Below are 24610 nucleotides of genomic sequence, written 5' to 3'. Positions count from 1 at the left end.
GCATGATCAGCACACATGAAACAACATAAATAGAGCACCTTCAATGGCCAAGAGGTTCATACCGCAAGGCATTATTTCACACCAGTAAAAGGAAAGAAAATCACTGAAATCAAGCAAAAACAGAATCTAGCAGACACTTATTTAGGTTGACTGACTTAAGTTTATTTGAACTTTTGCATCTCTATTAATCTCCCCGCAGCCACACATGGAGTCCGCATATCTCTACTCCACTGATGGTATACCAAATGAGGAGAATCATAGGAACACAGGAAATGTCCTTTGCTTCACCTAAGGGTGTTGCTTCAAACTTTAAAGTTTGAAACTTCAAAGTTTGATCTCTGCCAGGTTAAAAAAAAACACAATGGAAATCTAGTTGGATTAGCTTGCCTAAAGAGATATGAATTGTTAAGTGAACTCTTCAGAGCTAAGGATTTTATGGAAATTAATTCTGGTGAATAATGATCAAGAGCTGTTTGTTGATATAAGAAATTAGTGGTTTCTCTCTACTCTCACATCCATCCTAAACTTCAGGTTACTTACTACAGCTCTATTGAGTAATGTGGGAAAAGAGGAGGCTGATGTTATGCCCCCGGCTAGAAAGTCTTTTCCTCAACCAATAAGAGTGATTTTATAGAAAACTCATAGACCTTACCAATTAGATGCAAGTATAATCTGCCATATCACCTACTTGCTAGGCAATCGCAATCTTAAGAAATTTTAAATTACCTGCCTATTCAATGAAGGAAACAAAAATTACTGGTATTTATTCATTAGATTATCCTCATCCTTGAGATATCTGCCGATGGAAGCCGTTAGGATAGTAAGAAATATATTTGCATCATCTTTTTCACAAACAAAATGTTAAAGATATTACCTATCTATTCCAATTTATGTCTCCACTCTATTGCTTATGATATGTAAAGTTTGATTCATCATGCTAAGTCTCCAAAGGCCAAATGTACCCTTTGCAAATAATCAGTAGCAAACCTTTTGTAACCTTAATTAATAGATTTGTTTCATGCATTTGGTACTGGTTGCTGGGGTTCAAGATCCAAGAAACCAGCATCAAAACAGGACCATACAGAGTTATCAATCAAGCCTGATAGCCTTCCCCACATGGCCATGACTTTCTCATGATGTGTTGGAAAATGACTATGTAAGATTTTGCAAGTTTTCATAATAAAATTAAGAAAATTGATGGAAATGGAGATTAGTTTGACGTAGAATTTGCATGGCCAAATACAAATTATCACTGAAGAGAAATCAAATGGCAGCATGAACTGGATGAGCTCTAAAAGGGGACAACAGCACTGAACACCCAGACAGAAGTTGTTGATTAAACTCATTTCACTTGGCCTCTGATCACAATATGTACATCTACATCCTCATGAAATAAAGAAAACTATTAAGTCAAAGTTCAATGAGTGGTTGGGAATGTAATTTCACTTTAAAAATCAATGAAACGTAAAAGCTACACCCAGTGAACATAAAGGAAAATGCCACTAGAAAGGCTTTTTTCTATTAAAATCCACTTTAATTTCTATAAAATGGTTCGCAAAGAGGTACACCCACAAAGATGTTAGAAGCATCTATTTTTTAAACATTCAATGCAAATATGAGATCAGATGGAGTGATTCTGTAGGAAATTTACGTTCATACTGTAATTACCAAATACTTGGTAAATTATAACCTGTTTACTGTGAGATTACTCGGAACAAATTCAGAAAATCAGATTTTTAATTTTCCTTTCCTGCTTCATACATGATTGTTTGTCTGAGAACTGTAAGATGAACTTGAAGGATACTCATTGGAAAGATGGGAACAATTACCTTTGTGACTTGGCAACATTTGCATTGTGACAACTTTGGCTACAAATCCTCAAATATCATGGTCCAACCTAATTCAACTCAGCTTCAAGTTTCACCAATATTTGTTTATACGGCATACTTCTCCTCTCTCAGAGTGTTGATTTTTTCAAGTCTGTGGGAGTGGAACAGGATGGATTTATTTTAAGAAGCCAAATGATATGGCAAGGAATAACCAGAATATTGACCCGTTTTTGATGAATATTTATGTTGCAAAATCTGAAAAATTGCTTGTTCCACTTCCAACAGTTTCCTGGTAGACTGAAAGAGAGGGAGACACATACGTGTACACACCCGAAAGACTTCCCCCAATCCACACTCACGACCCCTCCTCCCACCCACCCACCCCACTGATGCCTCACTGCTGATTGACCAGGTTCAGCCATGCTGCACGACCTGTCTCCTCCGATGGGATCCGAATCTGCACTAGGTGAACAGGTGCATCCACATTCTGGCGCACAACCACTGTCGGGGACAGTTCCTGGTGCAACGTGACAGTCCCTGAAGTCGGGTGGGGGTGATGGGCCACAAGTGTTGCCGTACCAGGGGCATGGTGTGCCGACGATGACTGGTGCACAAGTGTCGTTGGTGGATGGTGCACAGAAGGACTACCAGAAGGGGGGCAGAGTGTCACCACCCTTGTCCCCCTTTCACTGCCCTCGCCAACCACAATGCTTGCTTGATGATGTGCCTGATGGTAGCGTTCTGCCATGGTGACGACACCAGCGCCACTGAGGGCTGTTGCTGCAGCCAGGTCGTTACCCTCCTCCGTGAAGTGCACAGGGCCCTCAATTATCAGGTGCTCCACCTCGCCCTCCTCTCCCTCTTCCTCCTCATCCCCATCCACCTGCCATGGTAACAGCCAGAGAAAGAGATGCATGAGTAAAGGTGGAACACAGGCTGGAACCAGAACTGGGAAGCACGGTGGGTTACTTGGAGAGGAAAAGGGAGGGGAGGTAGGAAACATAACCACACCCATGAATTAGGGGTGCAATTAGATTTGTGGTGGTTTCAGTGCACCAAGGAGAACCACCATCTTTGCGATATACAGCGACAGTTACTCAGAGATGCATCTGACCTCAGACCGCCTGCTCACATTTTGAGCTCTAAAATCATTTTGTAAACAGAATTAAGGAAGGCAACAGGAAACCAATTCAAACAATTATCCCTGGAAATGATGATGGAACCTAATACAATAATGAGTTATCTGACATTTACGGGACCTGGCCCTACAGTTGGCTGTTGTGCCAGTCAACAGATGAGGCAAGACCTCTGCAGTCCTCCTCAGAAAAAGAGCTAGCTGAGCCATGCAGATGGCAGAACAACAAGAAGCGACAGATTAGGAACACTACACTGGGGATGAGGGTTCATAATACTAACACAAGGCTGAGGGCAAAGAAGTTTGAGAAACTCAAGTGAAAGATTGAGCGAGGTCAATATAGGGGCATGTTAGGCTTGTGGGAGTGACAATTAAAAGATGGCAGGAATACATATTAATCTTTTTGCTGTGGCTCACTCTCCAGAAACGTATGTTTAGACATTATTAATGATTTTTTTAACAAAGTTTAATAATATTTTGTGCATATTTTTAAAAATAACCCTGAAGAAAAATTCATAAGAAGAAAGGAGTAGGAGAATAAAAGTAACAGTAGAAATGAAAAGTAAAATCACCAAAAATCAGGAACAAGGTGTGAGCGCGACTGACCTGGCAGGGACATCAAAAATCAGGCTTCATCAATGATTTGCATTTTCTTCAGTAACACAGACAAGACTAAGGAGATAGATGCTTCAAAGAGAGTGACAACAATATCTACCCATTGGTAACCTATTCTTCATAATGTTGACAGGTTGCTCCTCATATGGATAAACGGAAAGTTATTTCAATGTGATACCATCATTGAGAATAAAATTGTGAGAAGGGGAAAGAAAATTTTTGCCACTTTCATTAATAAGATGTCAGGATCATCAAAAGCAGCAAGCTCCAACTAAAAGACAGCAGAGAACTTCATTGGTGACTTCAGGAAGCTAGAGGTGACCTGCCGCAACAGGTTTTTAATTGTGATGAGATCAAACCACCTCTTGTTTACCATTCAGAAACTCCACCAATCTTTAAGAAGTGTTACGTCCAAAAGTGCATGCTAAATGTGATAAAAAGGTCATGGGAAACTGCTGCATCATACCATGTGTTCGAGGCATTGCTCCTAGCGAGAAAGTAGCGATTCACTACAGAAATGTATTTAATGGTAGTTTTCTGAGTCGCACTTTTACTAAATGTTGAAGCATTGGCAAAAAGTAACATCTTTAGGCAGCTTTCAAGTTAAAAGGAATCAGATATTATCATTAATAAGAAAGAATTTTTTTAATTCCTTTTACAAATTGAGTTTGCATTCAGTTTGCTTCATTCCTCACCAGAAGAAAAGATGAACTTGACCCACAATCCTAAACAATATGTACATAATTTTCTTTGAATAAACCTTTTACATAATTTTTTTTTGCATTGAGTGCATTACCATACTTTACATTAATTTGTATACAAAAGTTGCTCCACAAATCAGGGTTCCACTTTACCAGAAATATCATGGAACAAAATATGCTCGTTGAATGAGGTTCCACTGCATAAGGAATATTTGAGTCAAATTTGGATATGTTTGAGAATATAAGGTAATATTCCATTATACACGGTCTGTTCAAAAAGTATCGCGACTTTAGTGTTTTTTCAACATTTATTAATTTATTCATGAATATCTATTTTGTCCCCTTCAAAGTAATCCCTATTAGATATTATACACTTGCGCCAACATTTTTCCAATCCTCAAAGCACTTCAAAAAATCATTTTTTGTGATCTTGTTCAGCTTCTCCTTTGATACAGTCTTTATCTCGTCAATTATAGCGTAGTGTCATCCTTTCATGGGCCTCTTTAGTTTTGGGATCAAGAAAAAGTCACTGAGGGCCTGATCTGGAGAATATGGTGGCTGCGGCATCATTAGTGTGCTGTTTTTGGCCAAATATTTGCCCACAAGTAACGATGTGTGAGCAGGGGCGTTGTCATAATGCAAACGCCAATTTTTGTTCTTCCACAAATCTAGGCGTTTGCACATATCTTGCAAGTAATATTCCTTATTTACCGTTCTACCCTGTGGCAAGCACTCATGATGCACCACGCCCCTGCAATCGAAGAAAACTGAACGCAAATTTTTACATTAGACAAAACTTGGCGTGGTTTTTTCGGTCTTGGCTCGTTCTGCAGCTTCCATTGGGATGATTGAGCTTTACTTTCCACATTATAACCATAAACCCATGATTCGTCACCAGTTATGGCCCTCTGGAGCAAATTTGGGTCATCGCGGACAGAGTCCAACACCTCATTAGCAATGTTAAGGCATTGCTGTTTTCGATCGAAATTTAACATTTTTTGCGGCGACCCGTGTCATGCTCAAATCATTGGTAAATATCCAATGGTACAAGCCAATTGATATGTTTAAGGCCTCAGCAACTTCTTTGACGGTGATTTGACAATTGGCCAATACTGTTTTCTTCACTTCATCAATGTTTTCGTCTATCGTCGACATGCTCGGGTGTCTGGCACACTCTTCGTTGTTCACATCTTCTCGGCCCTCTGACAATATTTTGTACCACCGATAAACGTTGCTTTGGTCCAAAGTAACTTCTGCACATGCCACAGTCAACATTTGGAATGCGTCCACGAGCTCAATTTCTTTTTTTACCCAAAATTTGATACAGATTCTTTGATCCATTTTTTGGAACAGGCAAAAATCGAAGACAAGCCAAAACACGTCCAAGCAAAACAGCTGTCAGGAATTAACTGAACATCAGATTGGCCGAACTATTCAGCATAAGTGAGAGACATAAGTACCAACATAACATGGCAATAAAATCAAAAATCAAATATAGGTAACCCACGAAAATTCGCAATACTTTTTGAACAGACCAGAACATCCACCTTTCCAGTCTCCTTTGTATATCCTTCCAGAATCTCTCACTTCTCCAACATGCCTAGTCACTCTTTGATGGTTTTCCTTCCCATCCGTTTTACTTTTCCTATTCCTCACCACATTTAAAAACCCTCTATGGGAGGGTTTTTTTGACATTGAGGCATGATGATAGGCACCAGTCTATGCCTATCATCATGCCTCAATGAGTAAGTTTTGCAACTGCATGAAACTATGCTCCTCAAAGGAACTTAACCAGTCTTTTCTTAACAACCTTACTCAATGTCCCTTTCATCAACTCCCTTCTTGTAAAATCTTTCTTGCCTAGCATAGATCTTCTTCTAATACTAATAAGACCACCTTATACTTATACTAATAAGACCACCTTAATTGAAAACACTTCCTAGAGAGGCACATTGTTCCACCTGTTGTAGTTCATGTTCTCTAATACTTACTAAATATTGATATAGCTCATTAAATACTGAGCATGCAGAAATTATTCTGCCCCAAACTTAATAGATTACCGAGTTTACTTTGAAGCAGTATTTTGATGAGGCACATGGCATTTAAGGGGAAAATAACCTCTCCTATCTTTACCCAGACCGGGAGAGAGGGAGGCAATAGCTATGGGCAGGGTGGGAGAAAGGGGGATGGCAATTACAGCAAGCCATGTGGGCGATGGTATTCACCTCATCTCCAGTGGCATGGACCCCTCCTTGGTGGTCTCGCAGCCGTTGCGCTGCACTGTCTGCTGCCTGCCGCAGGATAATGTGCTCCTTGGCTGAGATGGTGTACACATGGCGCCCATCGTCATCCATTTCCTTGGTGATGTCACCTTGGTCATCAGCACCCTCGTCCAAGGGGATTGTCATTGTGGTCGTGGAACTGGCACTCCCTCCCTTGTGGCCCCCAGCCCTCCTCTCACTCATCTCCCACGCCACGCGCTTCACCACTTCAGAAGGAGATGTGCAGAGAGGTAAAAAAGGGGGAAAGAATAAGCATAGGGGGATATACTCATATGCATTTGCTTCAGATAAGAGCGCTCTTAAACATAAGTAGAGCATGCTCACACCCAATATGAGCATCATGCAATTAGGTGCATTCAAACTGTGTTGCACTGAAATATACGTGTGTCAAACTTGGATGCCTTTATTAACCCCTATTCCCTTTCTCATAAAAATATGCAAGGAATTTATTATGCCTGTTATACAACTGAAAATTTTTCTTTTTTGAAGCAAATATATAACCAAGAATAACAACCATGGCCCCAGCATGGGTACAGAAATTGAGCATGCTATTGTTTAAACAAATGAAAATGAAGAGTGGGAGTCAGATGATTCTGATTATCGGGCATCAATTTCCTATTGTTATTGAAGTTAACAATGATGCTTCCTCTTCATTTACTTGACAGTTAATACGATATACAAAAACAAATCCATGCGGACATTAGAGGATGCAAATACTGTATATTCATGCAACAATTTCAGAGCGTAAAAATCATTCGCCTTGACTGGGACTCGAACCCAGATCCCTCAATATCCGGTCGAGTGCTTTAGCCACTTAAGCTACCGAGGCGTCCTCTTAAACTGAAATTTTGGGGCTTTTAAAGGAACTAGATGTTATGACGAAATACCGTACATACAATGTCACATGTATTCGTAGTCGTGCGCGAGGCGCCACTGTCCACGAGGTTAAAGCCAACTTTAAACACGTATGGTGTTTTTCCCTTTGACAAATTCCAAAGAAACTGCGGGAGATGCCGCAACAGTTGGAAATTCAAAATTTCAATCAAAAATTTCCCGGAATTTATTCATAAAATTAAAAATACAAGTTTATTCATCTAAATCTATATTGTCCCCTTCAAAGTAATCCCCATCGACTGCAACACACTTATGCCAGCGCTTGATCCAATCCTCGAAACATTTTTTATATTCGGTTTTCGGTATGTCCATCAGTGCTTCCTGCGATTTTTCCATTACTTCCTCTCGGCTGCTAAAACGCGTTCCCCGTAATGGTTTTTTAACTCGATTGAACAGAAAGAAGTCACAGGGAGCCAAATCAGGTGAATTCGGTGGCTGTTGGATGGTATTTGTTGCATTTTTCGTCAAAAAATTACGAATAATGATAGCACTGTGCGACGGTGCGTTATCATGGTGCAAAATCCACGAGTTTTCTGCCCACATTTCTGGTCTCTTTCGGCGAATTGCTTCACGCAAACGTCTCATAACGCCCAAATAATACTCTTTGTTTACTGTCTGGCCTTCTGGCAAAAATTCATGATGCACTACACCGTTGTAATCCATGAAAACCGTCAGCATTGCCTTCTTTTTTGACTGAAAACGACGTGGTTTTTTTGGTCTCGGCTCATTTGGTGAACGCCATTCACTTGCCTGATGTCTGGATTGCGTGTCGTACTCATAAACCCACGTCTCGTCTCCAGTAATGATCCTTTTGATGAATGTGGGATCGGATTCAGCCTCGCAAATCATGTCTTTTGCGACGTCAACACGGTCTCTTTTTTGCATGAAATTGAGTTCTTTTGGCACCAACTTTGCTGCTACACGACTGTAGCAGTCCCTGCTAAGCAGCGACTGCTAAATTGTTCCACCTGCTCCAGTTTTTGCCGTCCTATTTTAATGTTTATCTTAGTCTTTTTCTTTATATAAAATCGCATAACCTTTGTTTTATTAATATTGATTCTTATCCCAAATCTATCCCACTGAGTTTCCAATTCACTCAGCAATGCTTTCAACCCCTTGGCTGACTGACAAACTAGAGCTTGGTCATCAGCAAACCTGATTTTATGAATACCCCGCTGACTTTCATTCCTAGCTCCAGTTCTTCCCATGCCTCGTCATAATTTCCTCCACAAATACGTTGAATAGCACTGTTGATAATGGACAACCCTGCCTCACACCTCTTTCTAACACAGCCCATCTGGACTATCCATTCCCCACTCGTACCTGAGCAGTCTAAAAATACTGAGTATTCAAAATATAAAAAGCAACCCTCGTCGTAGTTCCACAGGAATTTTGTCTACCCCCACAGTTTTATTTGATTTCATTTCCCTTAATGCCCTTTCTATCTCTTAGTCGAATATGCCTGGACCTAAGCTATCTAACTTTATGTCATGTTCTCTTTCTATGTTTAACCTTGTTGGCCTAAGTTCTTTACCATACACTTCTTCTATATATCCCTTCCATCTCGCTCGGATATTTTGTGTGTCAACAATTATCTTAACTGACTTATCTCTAACTTTTAGTACAGATCTTCCTTTCTTATTTCCCGATAGTGTTTTAACCTTCTTGTATGGTGTACTTATTTCAACTTTCCTCTGCAAACTTTCCATATCCTCGCACTGCGTCTTCTTCCATGCTACTTATACTTTATTTGTTATTCTTTCAATTTATTGTTTAACTCTTTGTACTTCCTTTTGCCTAACTCTGTGCTTGAAGGGATGTATCATGGCGGCCAGTAATATCGTATGAGCCTGTAGTGGCTGTAATAATTCCTTGAATCTAGGCGAAAAGTTTATTACTTGTGAACTCTGTCCACTTCTTTTTCATTATAAATGCTCCGGCTTAGACGAGATAGCATGTAAAGCGCTAGCAAGCTGCCGGGATATTTTCTGGAGATGTTTTTCATGCCGTACTAACAAGTTCTCGATCGCTAAGATGGCGGCCGACCTAGAAGCTATCAAGCACGACGTAAACAACCTTAAAAGTGTCCGTGAATTGACTCAGGTCAAACAGAAGGAAAACCCTTTGTTCGCAAATGTTGTGAAAGCAGCTGAGGAACCAGTTCAACCAAAAATTCTTACTCTCAAGTACGAGAAACCAGTCACGCGTCAATCTAAGACTGCGATCTCTAAAGAAGGAGCCCCAGAGCAAATATGTACCGTTTCCGAGAAATGTGATACATTCACTGCTGCCACTTTGAGCAAATCTGCCCAAAGTGCCCGCAATGTCGAATTGTGTGACTCCTCTGAACCTGAATCTGTTATGACTCTTAAACCTCGTCATCCTCTTAATGCATCTGATGATGGATTCATCCCTGCGACCAATAAACGAAGGCGCCATACTCCTCTGGCGATAGGATCGTCGGAGAAGATGTGCTCCCTCGCAGGTATTCCACGACGATCGCATCTTCATGTATGGAATCTCAACTCCAGCACAACTGTGGAAGCTATTCAGGAATATGTTCGAGAGGAAATTCCTGATCTGGATACTTCATCGGTCATGGAAGTTGTCAAGCTCGAAGTGACCCGCGGCAACCATGCCTCCTTCCGCATTTCAGTGAATAGTGAGCTACGGGAAACCCTCATAAAGCCTTCATTTTGGCCCAAATATGTGCACGTCGGAAATTATTCTTTTTGGAAGACACGCCCGACAACATCGACAGGGTAGCGAAGTACCTCAAGGTCCTGCACATTAACATTCAATGTCTTAGTAACAAGTTGCTGGATCTTGAGGTCCTGATGAGTGAATATAAACCTCATGTCCTTTGTATTAATGAACACTGGTTGAAATTAAGTGATTTGAAATTTTTAAATCTACCTGGATATTCCATTGCCGATGTATTTTGCCGTTCAAAGCATAGAAATGAAGGTGTATTGGTTCTAGTTTCACAGTGTGTGCGCCTTTTCCCAACCTGTTTCTCACAGGATTTTCTCAATGAAGAGTTGTCCTTCGAGTCCTGTGTCGTGGGTCTCAGTGTAAATTAAAGCCCGGTGGCGGCGGGGTAACGTCATCGTCTGCCATTCCAAGGGTCGCGGGTTCGATTCCCGCCTGGGTGAGTTTTCCTCCACCTAGGGCTTGGGTGTTTGTAAATGTGATCATTGTTATCGTTGTTAATAGTTCGATGTAAAGGCCAGAATGCGCTGTTTTCGGACTTATACTGAATAAATAAATAAATAAATAAATAAATAAATAATGTCGCATATCATTTATTATCTATCTATCGTTCTCCCTCGAGTGATTTTAGTGTTTTTCTTAACAAACTTGCCAAACTATTAGAGCTAATTCATGATGCTATACCAAAACCTAATTTAATTATAACTGGGGACTTTAATTGTGATTTCGCAAGTAATTCCAAAGCCAAACAGGAATTCTTAGATATCCTTACCTCTTTCAACATTTGTGTTACTAATACCGAACCCACTAGGGTAAACGGCCTTTCCTCTACTATTATAGACAATATCTTAACAAACATTGATTTGGGAAAAGTAAATACTGAAGTAATCAAATCCCACATATCAGATCACTATCCTCTTCTATGCAAGATTTTAATTTCTTCTCCTAGTCACTGCAAAAAAATTTATAAAAGGCAGTTTACAGAGCAAAACTTTATTATCTTCAATTATATGTTGAAGTCCCATGATTGGTCTGATTTATACCAACTCAGATCCTACAATGACTCATTTGAGTATTTTTATTCTTCATATCAATATTACTTTGACATTTGTTTTCCATTGGTCTCCCACAAAACTAGAAACTTGTCCTTAAATACTAGAAACCATTGGGTCACCGATGAAATACGATGCCTCTCGAAAAAAATGAAGGAGTTAGCTATCTCTTATAAAAATAAATATAACTCGATAGACTGCTTGGAGTATAGAACACTGAAAAAAACGTACCGTCAAAAGTTACAACTGGCTAAAAAAACATTTAACAACTGTAGAATTCTCAATGCCGATAACAAATCTAAAGAAATTTGGAAGATTATAAAGGAAGCTAAGTGTTCTATCAATAATCATCATGATTTCAAATTACAGGACTCCACCGGTAATGTTATTTCTGATTACTCTCAAATGGCATCCAACTTAAATGACTTCTACTTGTCCCACCAGACTACTACAAATACTCCAATTCCTGTTAATTATCCTCTAATCCCAAGCCTGTCTAATTCATTGTACCTGCTTCCTTGTACTGAACTGGAACTGATGAACATCATTAAAAAATTCCCTAACAAAAGTAGTCCTGGTACAGATGGTATCCCAGGGATTGTGATAAAAAAATCAATTAATTCTATCAAGGAACAGATACTCTTCCTAATTAATAAATCCCTACAACTTGGTGTTTTTCCTGATGCCATTAAAATTGCCAAAGTTGTACCACTTTATAAAGGGAAAGGTAGTGAGCAGGATATGAATTCTTACCGTCCAATATCTTTATTAAACCAGATAGGGAAACTATTTGAAAAGGTCTTCCATAATCGACTTACATCATTTCTTGAATCTTTTAATCTCTTGTCTGGCTCACAGAATGGTTTTAGGAAATGCAGATCTACATCTACAGCTACCTATCACCTTGTAAACCTAATACTTTCAAATCTTGATAATAGAATTGAAACCTTGGGACTATTCTTCGATTTTTCCAAGGCTTTTGACCTAGTTAATCATCAGTTACTCTTGTCCAAATTAGGACACTATGGCATCAGAGGTATCCCTTATAACTGGATCAAATCTTACCTCAGCGCAAGGCACCAACAGGTTATTTTGTCAAAGAACGGTACTAATTTTACTTCTCCTAGTAAAGAAGTTACATTAGGTGTACCCCAAGGCTCAGTCTTGGGCCCTATCCTATTTTTACTTTACATTAATGACTTACCAAAAGTTCTGCAGTCAGTTCCAGGAGCCGAGCCAATTTTATATGCAGATGACACTAACGTAATTGTATCAGCACCATCGTTAAACAACTTGACCTTGACAGCAGCTAGAGTTTCCGAACTTCTTTGTGAATGGTGTTCACAAAATTCTCTGAAACTCAACCCTGACAAGTCTGGACTCATATACTTCTCTAATAAAAATAAAGCCCCTGCTTCATTGGCCATTGACCTAGGGGGAACGTGTGTACCTCAAATTTCTAGATCCAAGTTTTTGGGAGTTGTTATAAATAAAAATTTATCATGGGATGAACACATATGCAATCTTCGTAGCAGGTTAAATTCCATTTGCTTTCTTATTAGAAGTATTAGGAAATCTGTAAGCCTTGATATCTTACTTTCAATTTATTACGGAGAATTTTATTCTTTAATTATCTATAGTATTCTGTTCTGGGGTTCTTCCCCTCATTCTGATTCAATTTTTAAAGCTCAAAAATGTTTAATACGATTAATATGCAATGCTCCCTACAATGCACCTTGTCTTTCCTTCTTCAAAAGGTTAAATATTCTGACTGTTCCATGTATTTACATTTATGTCGTATGCATTTTCGCTAAAAGTAATATATCCAATTATATGACAAATGACAACGTTCATTGCCACCAAACCAGAGCCTGCAGAGACCTGCATCAAACTTATTGCAGGACTTTAAATACATCCCTGGGGCCTAAATCAATGGGCCTCCTTGCACTGAACAGGCTCCCTTACGATTTTAAGTACGTAAAGGATCCAGTCCTGTTCAAAAAGAAATTAATATCATTTTTAAGGAAAGAACAGTTTTATTCTGTAATGGAATTCATGGAGAAAAAATAACCATACTGAATATGGAATATATTTTATGCAAAAAATTTATTATTGTGTCATGCTTTTCTGAATTTCATCATTGTTTAACATCTATATGTACATATGACGTGTCCTATACACTTATCTGATGTATCTATTACACTGTGTCAGTGTCTTCTGGGCAAATAAAGATTATTATTATTATTATTACATTCTTCCATATTCTTCTCTCATCTATCTTTGTAATCATCTCATCTGTGATCCATGGTTTCCCTTTCCTTTTCCCATTAACTGTTCCTATTGTCTATTAATGATACGTTTACATCTAGGAAGGTTATTTGGGAGGAGGAAATGGTAGAATTGAAGGAGACAGAGGACAAAGCATTGAGGTCAGAAATGGAAGTTCCTCTCCGTTACTTTCAAATACCATGCCAACTTATCAGATCTCCTCAAATCAACCAATCCACTCCTTAAATACCCGCACAATCAAGCCACTCTCATGCCCTGCAATAAACTCAGATACAAAACATGCCCTACTTGCAAAACCCAAACCCTATCCATCTCCCACCTGCTTTTTAACTCTCTCCAACCAATTCTCTATGCCTCATGTACTTAGAGCAATATAGTTCACCTTGAAGTGCCAACTATGCCCTGCCTTTTATATTGGACAGTGTACCACACCCCTCAATATTAGAATTAATAACCACTGGGCCTCATGCAAGAATTCTTCCCTGATTGAAATGCTCCCGACCTCAAAACAAAACTACCATTCACAGATCAAACACAAAACTACCTTAAGTAAATGTTATAATGCATCCAGTTTAGCACCCCTACCACTGTCTGTCCTTCCACTAAAACTCAAAATAATAGAGCAGGCTACTGGATTCCTGGAATCACCCAGATATTAATATTAGACATTAATTACCCTTATCTTTACATATTTTCATCCCCCCTACACTCCCAACACCTTCCATATTATTCCTACACTTCTAAGTGACAAATATTATCCTCAAAGGGTGCACAGTTGTTTCCAAGGGCCTTTTTGCAAGAGAGCACTTTCAAGTTTTCATCACTTACCACGCGTCTCTCGCTGTTCATCCCCACTGCCCTCTGCATCAACCACCTCCACACCCTCCAACACCACAGCACCTGGGCATGATGCGCCACTGCCATTGAGTGCTGAGCCACCAGATGGTAGCACTTGTTGACGCTCTGTCACGTACAGTGCTGTACCGTTGAGAGTCCCTCCTCCCATGGCACCCCCAGTTGACTGGTGCTGACCTGGCTCTGGCGATACATGCTGCTCTGGTGTTGTTTGCCCACGCTCCTCGTACACACTTGTGATGCGTGGCTGGTTAATGACAATGGCGTCCTGGAGGTGCCCCTGTGACTGCATGTGTGTGTAGAGCAGGGGCTTGCGCATGAATCCCATGCCACAAACAACACACTCATATGGCTTCTTGTCGCTGTGCACAAAGCGGTGGGCATTTCGGTTGTCACGAGAGCCAAATCGCTTCCCACACACTTCACAGGGGTAAGGCCGCTCGCCTGTGTGCACCCGGATGTGTTTCTTGTAGTGCTCAGGGTACACGAAGGATGCACCACAAGTCCCACACGTGTATGGACGCTCTCCAGTATGCGCTGCCTGAAGAGAACAGATGAGGTACATGCTTATTTCAGGAGACCACATGAGGTAAGGCACACACATACATATATTATATACTACTAACATATAGTACAACTAATATATATATATATATATATATATATATATATATATATATATATATATATACACACACATATATATGTATATACATATATATATATGTATATATATATATATATATATATATATAATGGGCTGACACAACATAACACAAATAGAAAAGAATAGACACATATAAAAGAACACTTACACGGTAAATTGTTCGAGCTTTCGGCCCTCTCAGGGGCCTTCTTCAAGAGAGACTGAAAATATGCTATGGATCAGGAGAGGGGAAAGAGTTATGGGCGTGGAGGGGAGGTGTGGAGGGAATGCTGGGAGGGAAATTAAATATGGCGGTTAAGGGTGGGAATTTTGAAGGAACGGAAGGATAGTATGTAGGCGGATTCATGAGTTCTCACCTCTATGTTGGTAGCTGAATCAGGTAGGGATTCTAGGATGCTGAGGGAAAAACACTGGTCGAATGAAAGGTTGTGGGAATTAGCGTGTGAAGGGATAGGAAGAGAAGAGAGTGAGGCAGAATTACAGGAGTACCGGTGATTATTCATTCGGATGGATAAGGGGGTAATGCATTCACCTATGTAGAAGGAAGTGCAATGTTTGCATGATAAAAGATAAATAATATTTTTTGAGAGGCAATTAGCGTGGGAACGAGGTGGGGGGGCTATGAGGGGATGTAGGGAGAGGGGAGTAGGCATAATAAGAGGACAGGTTTTACATCGGGGGCGGTTGCAAGTTGGGGAAATATTGGGAAATTTGTCACGGGGGGGCGCCAAAGGGTTGGTGGATCTCAGAAGGTTTTTGAGATTGGCGGGTCGTCTGTATGCGATAGATGGGCATTGGGGTAGTAAGGATGAGGTCGCGTCATTGTCATGTAAAATTGGAAACAGTTCTTTAAGGATTGTTTTCAGTCTGTGTGATCCGGGGTAATAGGTGGTGCAAAGGTTGAGTCCTGCGTCAGATGTGGGCTTGTTATTGTGTGGTGTGTGTGGTCGGGTGGAACGGTGGATTTTATTTCGTAGCAACTTTTCTGGGTAACCGCGTTTGAGGAGTGCAAGGTGTAGATTGGCAAGGTATTTGTTGAGAGTGGCTGTGGTGTTGCAAATTCGGTGTCCGCGGATAGAGAGAGAGTTAGGAATCGAGCGTTTCGTGTGTTGAGGATGACAGCTTGTGTGGTGTAGGTATTGCTGATGGTTAGTGGCTTTGATGTGTACTGAAGTAGTGAATTTGTTGTTTTGAAGTGAGATGTCTGTGTCAAGAAAGGTGATGGTGGAGTCTGAAATGGAAGAGGTGAATTTAACCGTGAAAGATGAATTTAAGGCGGATAAGAAGTTGTTGAGAGAGTCAGAGCCATGTGTCCAGAGAATAAAAATATCGTCTATGTAGCGGACCCAGAAAAGAGGTTGAAGGGGTTGCTGTGACAGGAAGGTCTCTTCGAGATGGCCCATGAAGAGATTGGCGTATGATGGTGCCATCCTCGTTCCCATCGCTGTGCCTTTTGTCTGTAGGTAAAAACAATTTTGGAAAGTGAATGCATTTTTTGTTAGGACGAAAGTGGCAAGATTGAGGAGAAATTCCGTTGAGGGGCGCTGGGGTAGGGGGCGCAGAGAAAGATAATGTCGGAGGGAGGATAAACCTTCTGCATGGGGAATAGAAGTGTAAAGTGAGGTAACGTCGATGGTGGCCATAAGTAGGTTGGGTGTGGAGGGAATAGAGACGGAATTTAGACGGTCGAGGAAGTGGTACGTGTCTTTGGTGAAGGAGGGCAAGGAGAGTACAAGTGGTTGTAGGTGGTGGTCAAGGAATGCGGAGATTCTTTCGGTGGGAGAATTGTAACTGGAAACTATAGGACGACAGGGGATGTTGGGTTTGTGTATTTTTGGGAGGAGATAAAACTGGGGTGTTCTGGGGTTTGGGGGTGAAAGTAGGGATATGTCTTGGGAGGTGAGGCCTTCTTCTGGTCCGGAGTGGAGGAGAAAAGACCGAATTTCGGTTTGGAAAGTTTGTGTTGGGTTTTTGGTTAGAGTGGTATAGGTGGATGTATCGTTCAGGTGAGCGAGGGCTTTGGAAATATAATCATTGGTGTTTAGAATTACAACAGAGGAGCCTTTATCAGCGGAGGTAACAACGATGTTAGGATTGGACTGTAGGGTTTTTAGGGCATGACGTTCGTTCATGGAGAGGTTAATTTTCAGTCTGAGATGTTTTCTGAAGGATTGATTGGAAACTTTTTCGATGAGAAGACGTATAAAGATTTCGACAGGATGGTTACTGGGAAGAGGTTTTGGCTCATGAGTTGAAGCCGGGCGGAATTTGTCAAGTGCGGGATTGGTTTTTAGGTTACTGAAAGGTTTACTTATTATTGTGCCGCTCGTATGAGTTTTTCCGGACAATCGTGATATTAAGCTACCTAGCTACTGTTCCTGTCTCTTCTGTGTTCGTCGTGGGATCCAGCACCAGGTTTTGCGCCGCGGATTCTGCTCTATTTTGAATGTGCTATCCTTTCCCTCACCACTGTCTTCCTTCGTTTCCTATTTATTTTCCACAACCTTCTCAATCGCCTAAACATGGACCACCCTCATCCCATTCCGTCTTGGATCCGAAATTTTCGCCGTCACGCCTATAAGCTCGCCAAATACACAAGCCACACCGAGTTTCTCACCTCCTGCCTGTCCTTAGGAATCGTTCCCAACGGTCTAGTCATTTCCCTACCACTATCTGCTACTCTTCCCGATATCCACCCCATACTTAATGCATTTTCTTACCAAAAATCTTTAGAATACACCCACCTTATCCTTATGCAATACCAATGCATTCGTGAACAACACAAATCAAACCTTTTTTCCCTCTTTAAAATAATCTCTTTAGCTTCTGCTCACCTAATTCCACAACTCAATGCCATAATTTCGTCTGCCCTACGTTCCCTCCAACAAAAACGTCAAACTCTCCTTAAAAAGCTGTCCAACTTGTATATTTCCTACTTCCGAGTTGGTCTCAAAATTCCACACTCTCACCCTTTCCCGCCACCTCCTCCTCAACCACCCCCACTCTTTCAATATAAGCCTGACCTCCGCAGCATTTACAACCTTCCCCCTCCTCCCAAAGGCCCTCCGGTTTTTCCAAAACGCCAGCCACCACCGAACAATCCCAACACCCCCCCTCCCTCCGACAATGCCCATGACATTGTAAACCTTTCAAACACCAGCCTTTCAGACAATGAAATATCCGTTCTTAGCAAAGGCCTATCCTTCTCCCCTACACCAAAAATAAACCACATAAACATACTCACTGATACCCTCAATTTCTGCCGAAACCTTCGATGGCGCGCCTTCTGGAAATCACAAAGTAAACCTTTCAGTAACCTAAAAACCAATCCCGCACTTGACAAATTCCGCCCGGCTTCAACTCATGAGCCAAAACCTCTTCCCAGTAACCATCCTGTCGAAATCTTTATACGTCTTCTCATCGAAAAAGTTTCCAATCAATCCTTCAGAAAACATCTCAGACCGAAAATTAACCTCTCCATGAACGAACGTCATGCCCTAAAAACCCTACAGTCCAATCCTAACATCGTTGTTACCTCCGCCGATAAAGGCTCCTTTGTTGTAATTCTAAACACCAATGATTATATTTCCAAAGCCCTCGCTCACCTGAACGATACATCCACCTATACCACTCTAACCAAAAACCGAACACAAACTTTCCAAACCGAAATTCGGTCTTTTCTCCTCCACTCCGGCCCAGAAGAAGGCCTCACCTCCCAAGACATATCCCTACTTTCACCCCCAAACCCCAGAACACCCCAGTTTTATCTCCTCCCAAAAATACACAAACCCAACATCCCCTGTCGTCCTATAGTTTCCAGTTACAATTCTCCCACCGAAAGAATCTCCGCATTCCTTGACCACCACCTACAACCACTTGTACTCTCCTTGCCCTCCTTCACCAAAGACACGTACCACTTCCTCGACCGTCCCAGCATTCCCTCCACACCTCCCCTCCACGCCCATAACTCTTTCCCCTCTCCTGATCCATAGCATATTTTCAGTCTCTCTTGAAGAAGGCCCCTGAGAGGGCCGAAAGCTCGAACAATTTATCGTGTAAGTGTTCTTTTATATGTGTCTATTCTTTTCTATTTGTGTTATGTTGTGTCAGCCCATTATTGTGCCGCTCGTATGAGTTTTTCCGGACAATCGTTATATATATATATATATATATATATATATATATATATATGTATATGTATATATATATATATATATATATATATATGTATATGTATATGTATATGTATATATATATATGTATATGTATATATATATGTATATGTATATGTATATATATATATATATATATATATATATATATATATATATATATATATATATATATATATATATTAGTTGTACTATATGTTAGTAGTACATATACATATACATAAACCATATATATATATATATATAAAAACCATAAACACAGTAATCAACCCGAAGGTCGGTTTAGTAGGTGATGGTAGAGATCACCCAGTACTAAGCCCTATATGGCGTGTGAAATTCACACATCAGGGTAGGGGGGCCAGTTCCTTTCCCTGTGCCGGTTATGGTTTCCCAGGAAGACCTGGTACCCGAAAAATCACTTAAGCTTGGGTGGAGCTGCAGGTGCCCAGAGTGCCTGGTCCGGGAATCGAACCCGGGACCCTCCGGTCAGCAGTCCAACGCTCTACCCACTGGACTACCGCGACCCACAAAAGCTATATATATAGTATATACATACATATACATGTATAGAGTTAGGGGAGGCGACTTACAGCTGAAGTCATTTATGCCATCAGGGATGGATGTGAAAGGAGGAAGGGTGGATGAAACCCAGCATTGGTATTTGCCTATTCTTAATGAAATGTTCCAAGGGGCCCGTAGCTTAACGTACAATCCGATGGATGCCGTACTCACTCAAAGTGCCCTCATCAAAGCATCTCAAGTAGGGATTAGGATACCACTGAAAAATATCTGCTGCCTCCGGGATTCCAACCCGGGTCCTTTGTGTGTGGGAAGACAGTACATAAACCACTGCACCATTGAGATTCCCTTAACATAAAAGTTACACAAGAGCATGATCACATGTGCATGGACAAATATGATCTACTACCTAGAGCAGAAGGGCTCTTCAGAACTTGTAATAATTTACGAAAAAAAACACAGATTTCCTTTGCTTGGGAAACAATCTGTCCTTTCTAATTTCATTTTGGGCCATAATTATGAAATATTTTCATTTCCCGAGATATGGTTATGTTATCACAGGTCATAAAATATAATCCATTATAAGCATATTATAATCTTAACTCCTTGCACTGAAATTATGAGTCTAGATCGTCATGAACTTCCGATGCAAATTGCACAATGATGAGTGTATATTGCCATCAGATTTTCATAATTTTAGCACAATTTAGGGGAACAATATAAATATTTTGAAAGTTTAACAATGTTAAAATATCCATAATGTACTTAAAGAACTCATATTTCATGAAATATGATGCATCGGAAGTAATAAAATGATTTTATATGAGTAGGGATAGCTCTGTTCTCAATATTCTTATGGGAAGAGGGTTCGTTCGTCAACTTTTTAAAACCCTACTTTTGGGCAGCAGATTTGAAATCGCACTTGCTCAGGAATAACTGCCCCGATCGCCATGAAATAAATTAAGTTCTCTTCCATACATATTACGAATTTGAAGGATATATGCTATTATTTTTCATCAGTATACTATTGGTAACATTATTTGTGAAACGAAGTTACAATTTGGAATATTTGACAAACTGTTAGTTTAGCCATCCTTCTGCAATATTATTTTCCTTCATTTTCGTATTGTAAGTCCACCTAAAATTATCAAGGTTCTTACCCACTCTCTTTTATATCTATTAGTGTTGCTGAGTTTGCCTTCCCGAAAAGGGTGATCCTATTACATGATGAGTCATCTTCTCAGCTTCTCTCATAGTGGCTACAAAGTTCCTTCACGATAAGCTTAGTTTGAATGCAATCATTCATGTGGTTAGACAGAGTGTGTAACAGGTGGTCATTTCGGTTTTTGTCCACGTTTGTTACATGTATAGTGAGGTGAAAACTACCCTTCAATGCATACAAGAATGATAAATTGTGTACGTGAAAGTGATGATGAGAGTATTGAACTGAATGACAATGAACGATTGGATGATGAAGAATTAGATGACGAAAAGCCAACTGAAGCGGAGAATGAAACCTGCAGTGAAACAGAGAGTGATGATTGCAAAGTCATGCTTAAAGTTCAAAAATGCACCTGGCATCTATCAAGCAGTGGAGATGAAGCACCTACTAGTGCCAGTGCATTCAGGGAAGAAGGGTTACAACTTGTACCTTGATAATTGGTAATCATCCTCAAAATTATGCTTAAATTTATTGAAAATTGACACCAATGTCGTGGGAACTGGGCGAATAAACAGAAAGAATATGCCAAAGAAGCTTTCTTTGATGGCATTGAAAAAAGGTGAAGTTTATACCCTCTCCAGTCATACATTGCTGGCTTTGAGGTGGCATGACAAAAAAGACATTTACATGTTCAGCACAAAGCATTCAAATACTAGCATGACGGACACGGGAAAGAAGAGAAGAAGGAGAGATGGTAGCGAAGGAAGTGTTTCAAAACCAGGTTGTGTGATTGATTATAATATAGGAATGGGAGGTGTGGACAAACAAACCAGCAGCTGGCATGCTTCCCGTTGATAAGAAAGTTCATGAAAGGATATCAAAAAATGTTCTTTTATATGTTTGATATTGCACTGTTTAATTCTTACTCATCATACTTGAAAGTAAACAAAAAAAGAAGAAAATTATAAAGTTTTTATTTGGATGTTGCAGAGGCATTATTGGCAAAGGTCACTCTGCCAAATTACAATGTTTGTGGACAACCTGCACATGGTGACATACCCGTTCGATCAAGAATAATGTCAGAAGTGAGACAACCTGGCAGTGTAAGCACTGCCAGGTACCTTTACATTTGCCAGAGTTTTTGAGAAGTATCATACTTTCTCTGATTATTAGTTATATATACGTATATAATATTATGTATTCCAATCTATTGTATAATAATGTTGTGGCACTTAAAACATGGATATTTTTCAGTTTTTAACTTTATGTATAGATTTTTCAATTACATATATGTAATTTTCTTTTTTGTCAATATTAAATATTATTATTATTATAGTTGCAGTTAATAAGAAAAATGCCTCGATAAAAAATGAAGTATTTAACTATATACTTTACAATATGAAATAATAATCACTTTTTATTCCATTGTTTTAGGTTGATTACAAACTACAAAATATCATTTCATTACCTACCATTCCATTCAAAAATAACCACAGAAAAAATAAATGGAGGATAGGAGCACAATATTCAGAAAATAAATTGCAGCGGAATGTATTATCCAAAAAAATCACCATCTCAAGACCTCATTACTAATGAGTGAAATTTTATAATTACTTATTAGCAAATTTCTACCACAAATAAGATAGCATCAGTGTCACTTTACATATTTAACATGGCTGACAAAAGGATATCGACTGAGAAACTATAATAATGATTCATCATATATTCTAATGACTTTATCATGCATGCATTTATAATGTCACATCATATTGAAATTAATAATTTTTACCAGTAGATCCCAGCAGCTACACTAGTTTGATACCACACCAATGGTATTGGCTAGGGGCGAGAACTTATACATCACACCCTGGAGAAGGTTGGGATTAAAATATAACATAATGAAAAATTTAATTTAAAAATTTTCATTTTACTTACCTGATAAGTACATATTTATAAATTTCTCATTCTACAGTAAATGTTGGTGTGTCATATTTGTCATTAAATACCTGATGCAAAGTTACCTCCGGTCTACATTAGCTATAAATATGATAAAAATACACATATTAAAAAATTTTTTTGCACACCATATTTTCCAAGAAACTTGAGATGTAATTAAATGAGCCATCTGGTGCCGAGCTAATGAGAGAAAAATTGCATTTATGAATGAAGAATCTGCAAAAAGGAGGGGGCATTAATGATAATTATCTCACAAGAAAAGGTAAGATACTGGCTCAGATTTTCATGTAAAGAGGGAGAGAGAAAAAGAGTGATGGAAAGAAGAAGAGGGATGGAGAGAAGGATTGTGGGAGAAGAGAGAGAAGATGGGATAAGGGAAGAGGGAGGGAGGGGGATAGAGTAGAGGGAGGGGAGAGAAAAGGGATAGGGAGGGAGGGAAGGAAAAAGATGGTGAGAAGAGAAAGAGAAAGATTGGAAAGGGAGAGTTAGAAGGAGAGGGAAATAGGGGAGGATGAAAATGGAGAGAGAGGGAGGAAGAGGGAAAGGGAGAGAGAAAAATAGAGAGAGGGATAGAGATAGGAGGAAGAAAGAGAGAGGGTAGAGGGAGATAGAGCAAGAGACTTTTACCTTACGGTGGTAGTCGAGAAGTCTCCGACGCTTAAAGCCCCGTCCACACTCATCACAAACAAAGCGTCTGTCATCAAGGTGTGTGGCACGCCGGTGTGAAATGAGGTTGCTGCGCTGACTGAATGTTGCACCACACGTCTCGCACTGGAATGGTTTCTCCCCCGTGTGTGTGCGTTCATGGTCGACCAACTCTGCGCGGCGAGCAAATCCTTTTTGGCACACGCTACATGTGTATGGTTTGGCCCCAGAGTGCACCACCATGTGTACCTGTGAGCAAAGAGAACAAGGCTGGTATCAAGCTGCTTCCCGCTCACACCCTCGCCCATCTTTCTGGTCAAGAGAAGAGGCATACGTTGATCGGCATGCACGACTCTAAACACCAAGATACATCCCAGGATTGCTCCTTGACTCATCATGGGCTCTCATCCCAGCCAATCTGATATGTTTCACATTTTATTAGTTATTCATGGAAATTATTTACAAAACCACTTTACTTCATGTATATTTTACTTAACCCCTCAAATTAGCACATTCCTTGAGTGAATCTAATGACTTGAAGGGTATTCCCAGGGATGATGCCTATTCACCAAATATTGTTGGCACATTGTTCACAATCATAGAATTGTGGTCACACAATTAATACATAACCTTGAACAAGAAATATGAATGCTGGTTTATTTGATTTCCAAAAATACTCTTTTTGTTTGCTGGTAGTACTTTACAAACTTATTATGTCACAAAAATCATGTATGCCAAAAGCTAATGGTCGCAAAAAGAATTTTTTTAATGTAACAATTAGGTAGACTAATATATGAGAGCAAAATTTAGCAGTTAACATACACATATTTCATTAGATGTTTTTTGGTCAACTATAGCAACTACTTTTTGTCATGAAGCCAAAAACATTAAAAATGCTTCAAATTCCTCTGCTTATTCTTTACAGCAATCTATCTCCTTTGTTATTGCTCATACTACATTTGGTTTTGCTGTTCAATTTGCATTTTTAGTAAATTCACCTTCTGTTTCACAACAAATCTGAGGAAACATTTTTTAAAATCGCAAAATAAAATTTGAGATAAGCATTGTCATTAGAAGATAAAATTAACATTCTGCAAAGAGTTGACTAACATGTTAGTACATGTG

General features: G+C 39.8%; 1 protein-coding gene across 1 annotated transcript in view; it reads right to left on the bottom strand.

Annotated features, from left to right (window-relative positions):
* Positions 1-2223: 2223 nt before the first annotated feature.
* LOC139695267 (uncharacterized) overlaps positions 2224-24610 on the bottom strand; it is a 41455-nt gene continuing 19068 nt past the window's right edge. Inside the window, exons 7-10 of the mRNA XM_071593961.1 lie at positions 23468-23734; positions 14338-14905; positions 6506-6768; positions 2224-2712 (exon numbers count right to left, since the gene is read on the bottom strand). Coding sequence (XP_071450062.1) covers positions 2224-2712; positions 6506-6768; positions 14338-14905; positions 23468-23734 — 1587 coding nt within the window. The remainder of the gene's footprint in view (positions 2713-6505; positions 6769-14337; positions 14906-23467; positions 23735-24610) is intronic.

The sequence above is a fragment of the Hetaerina americana genome, unplaced genomic scaffold (genome assembly GCF_022747635.1).
Source record: "Hetaerina americana unplaced genomic scaffold, ioHetAmer1.1.p SCAF_6, whole genome shotgun sequence".
Taxonomy (NCBI): Eukaryota; Metazoa; Arthropoda; class Insecta; order Odonata; family Calopterygidae; genus Hetaerina; species Hetaerina americana.
The sequence above is the reverse complement of the archived record's forward strand: the minus strand, read 5'-3'. Positions and strand labels throughout refer to the sequence as shown.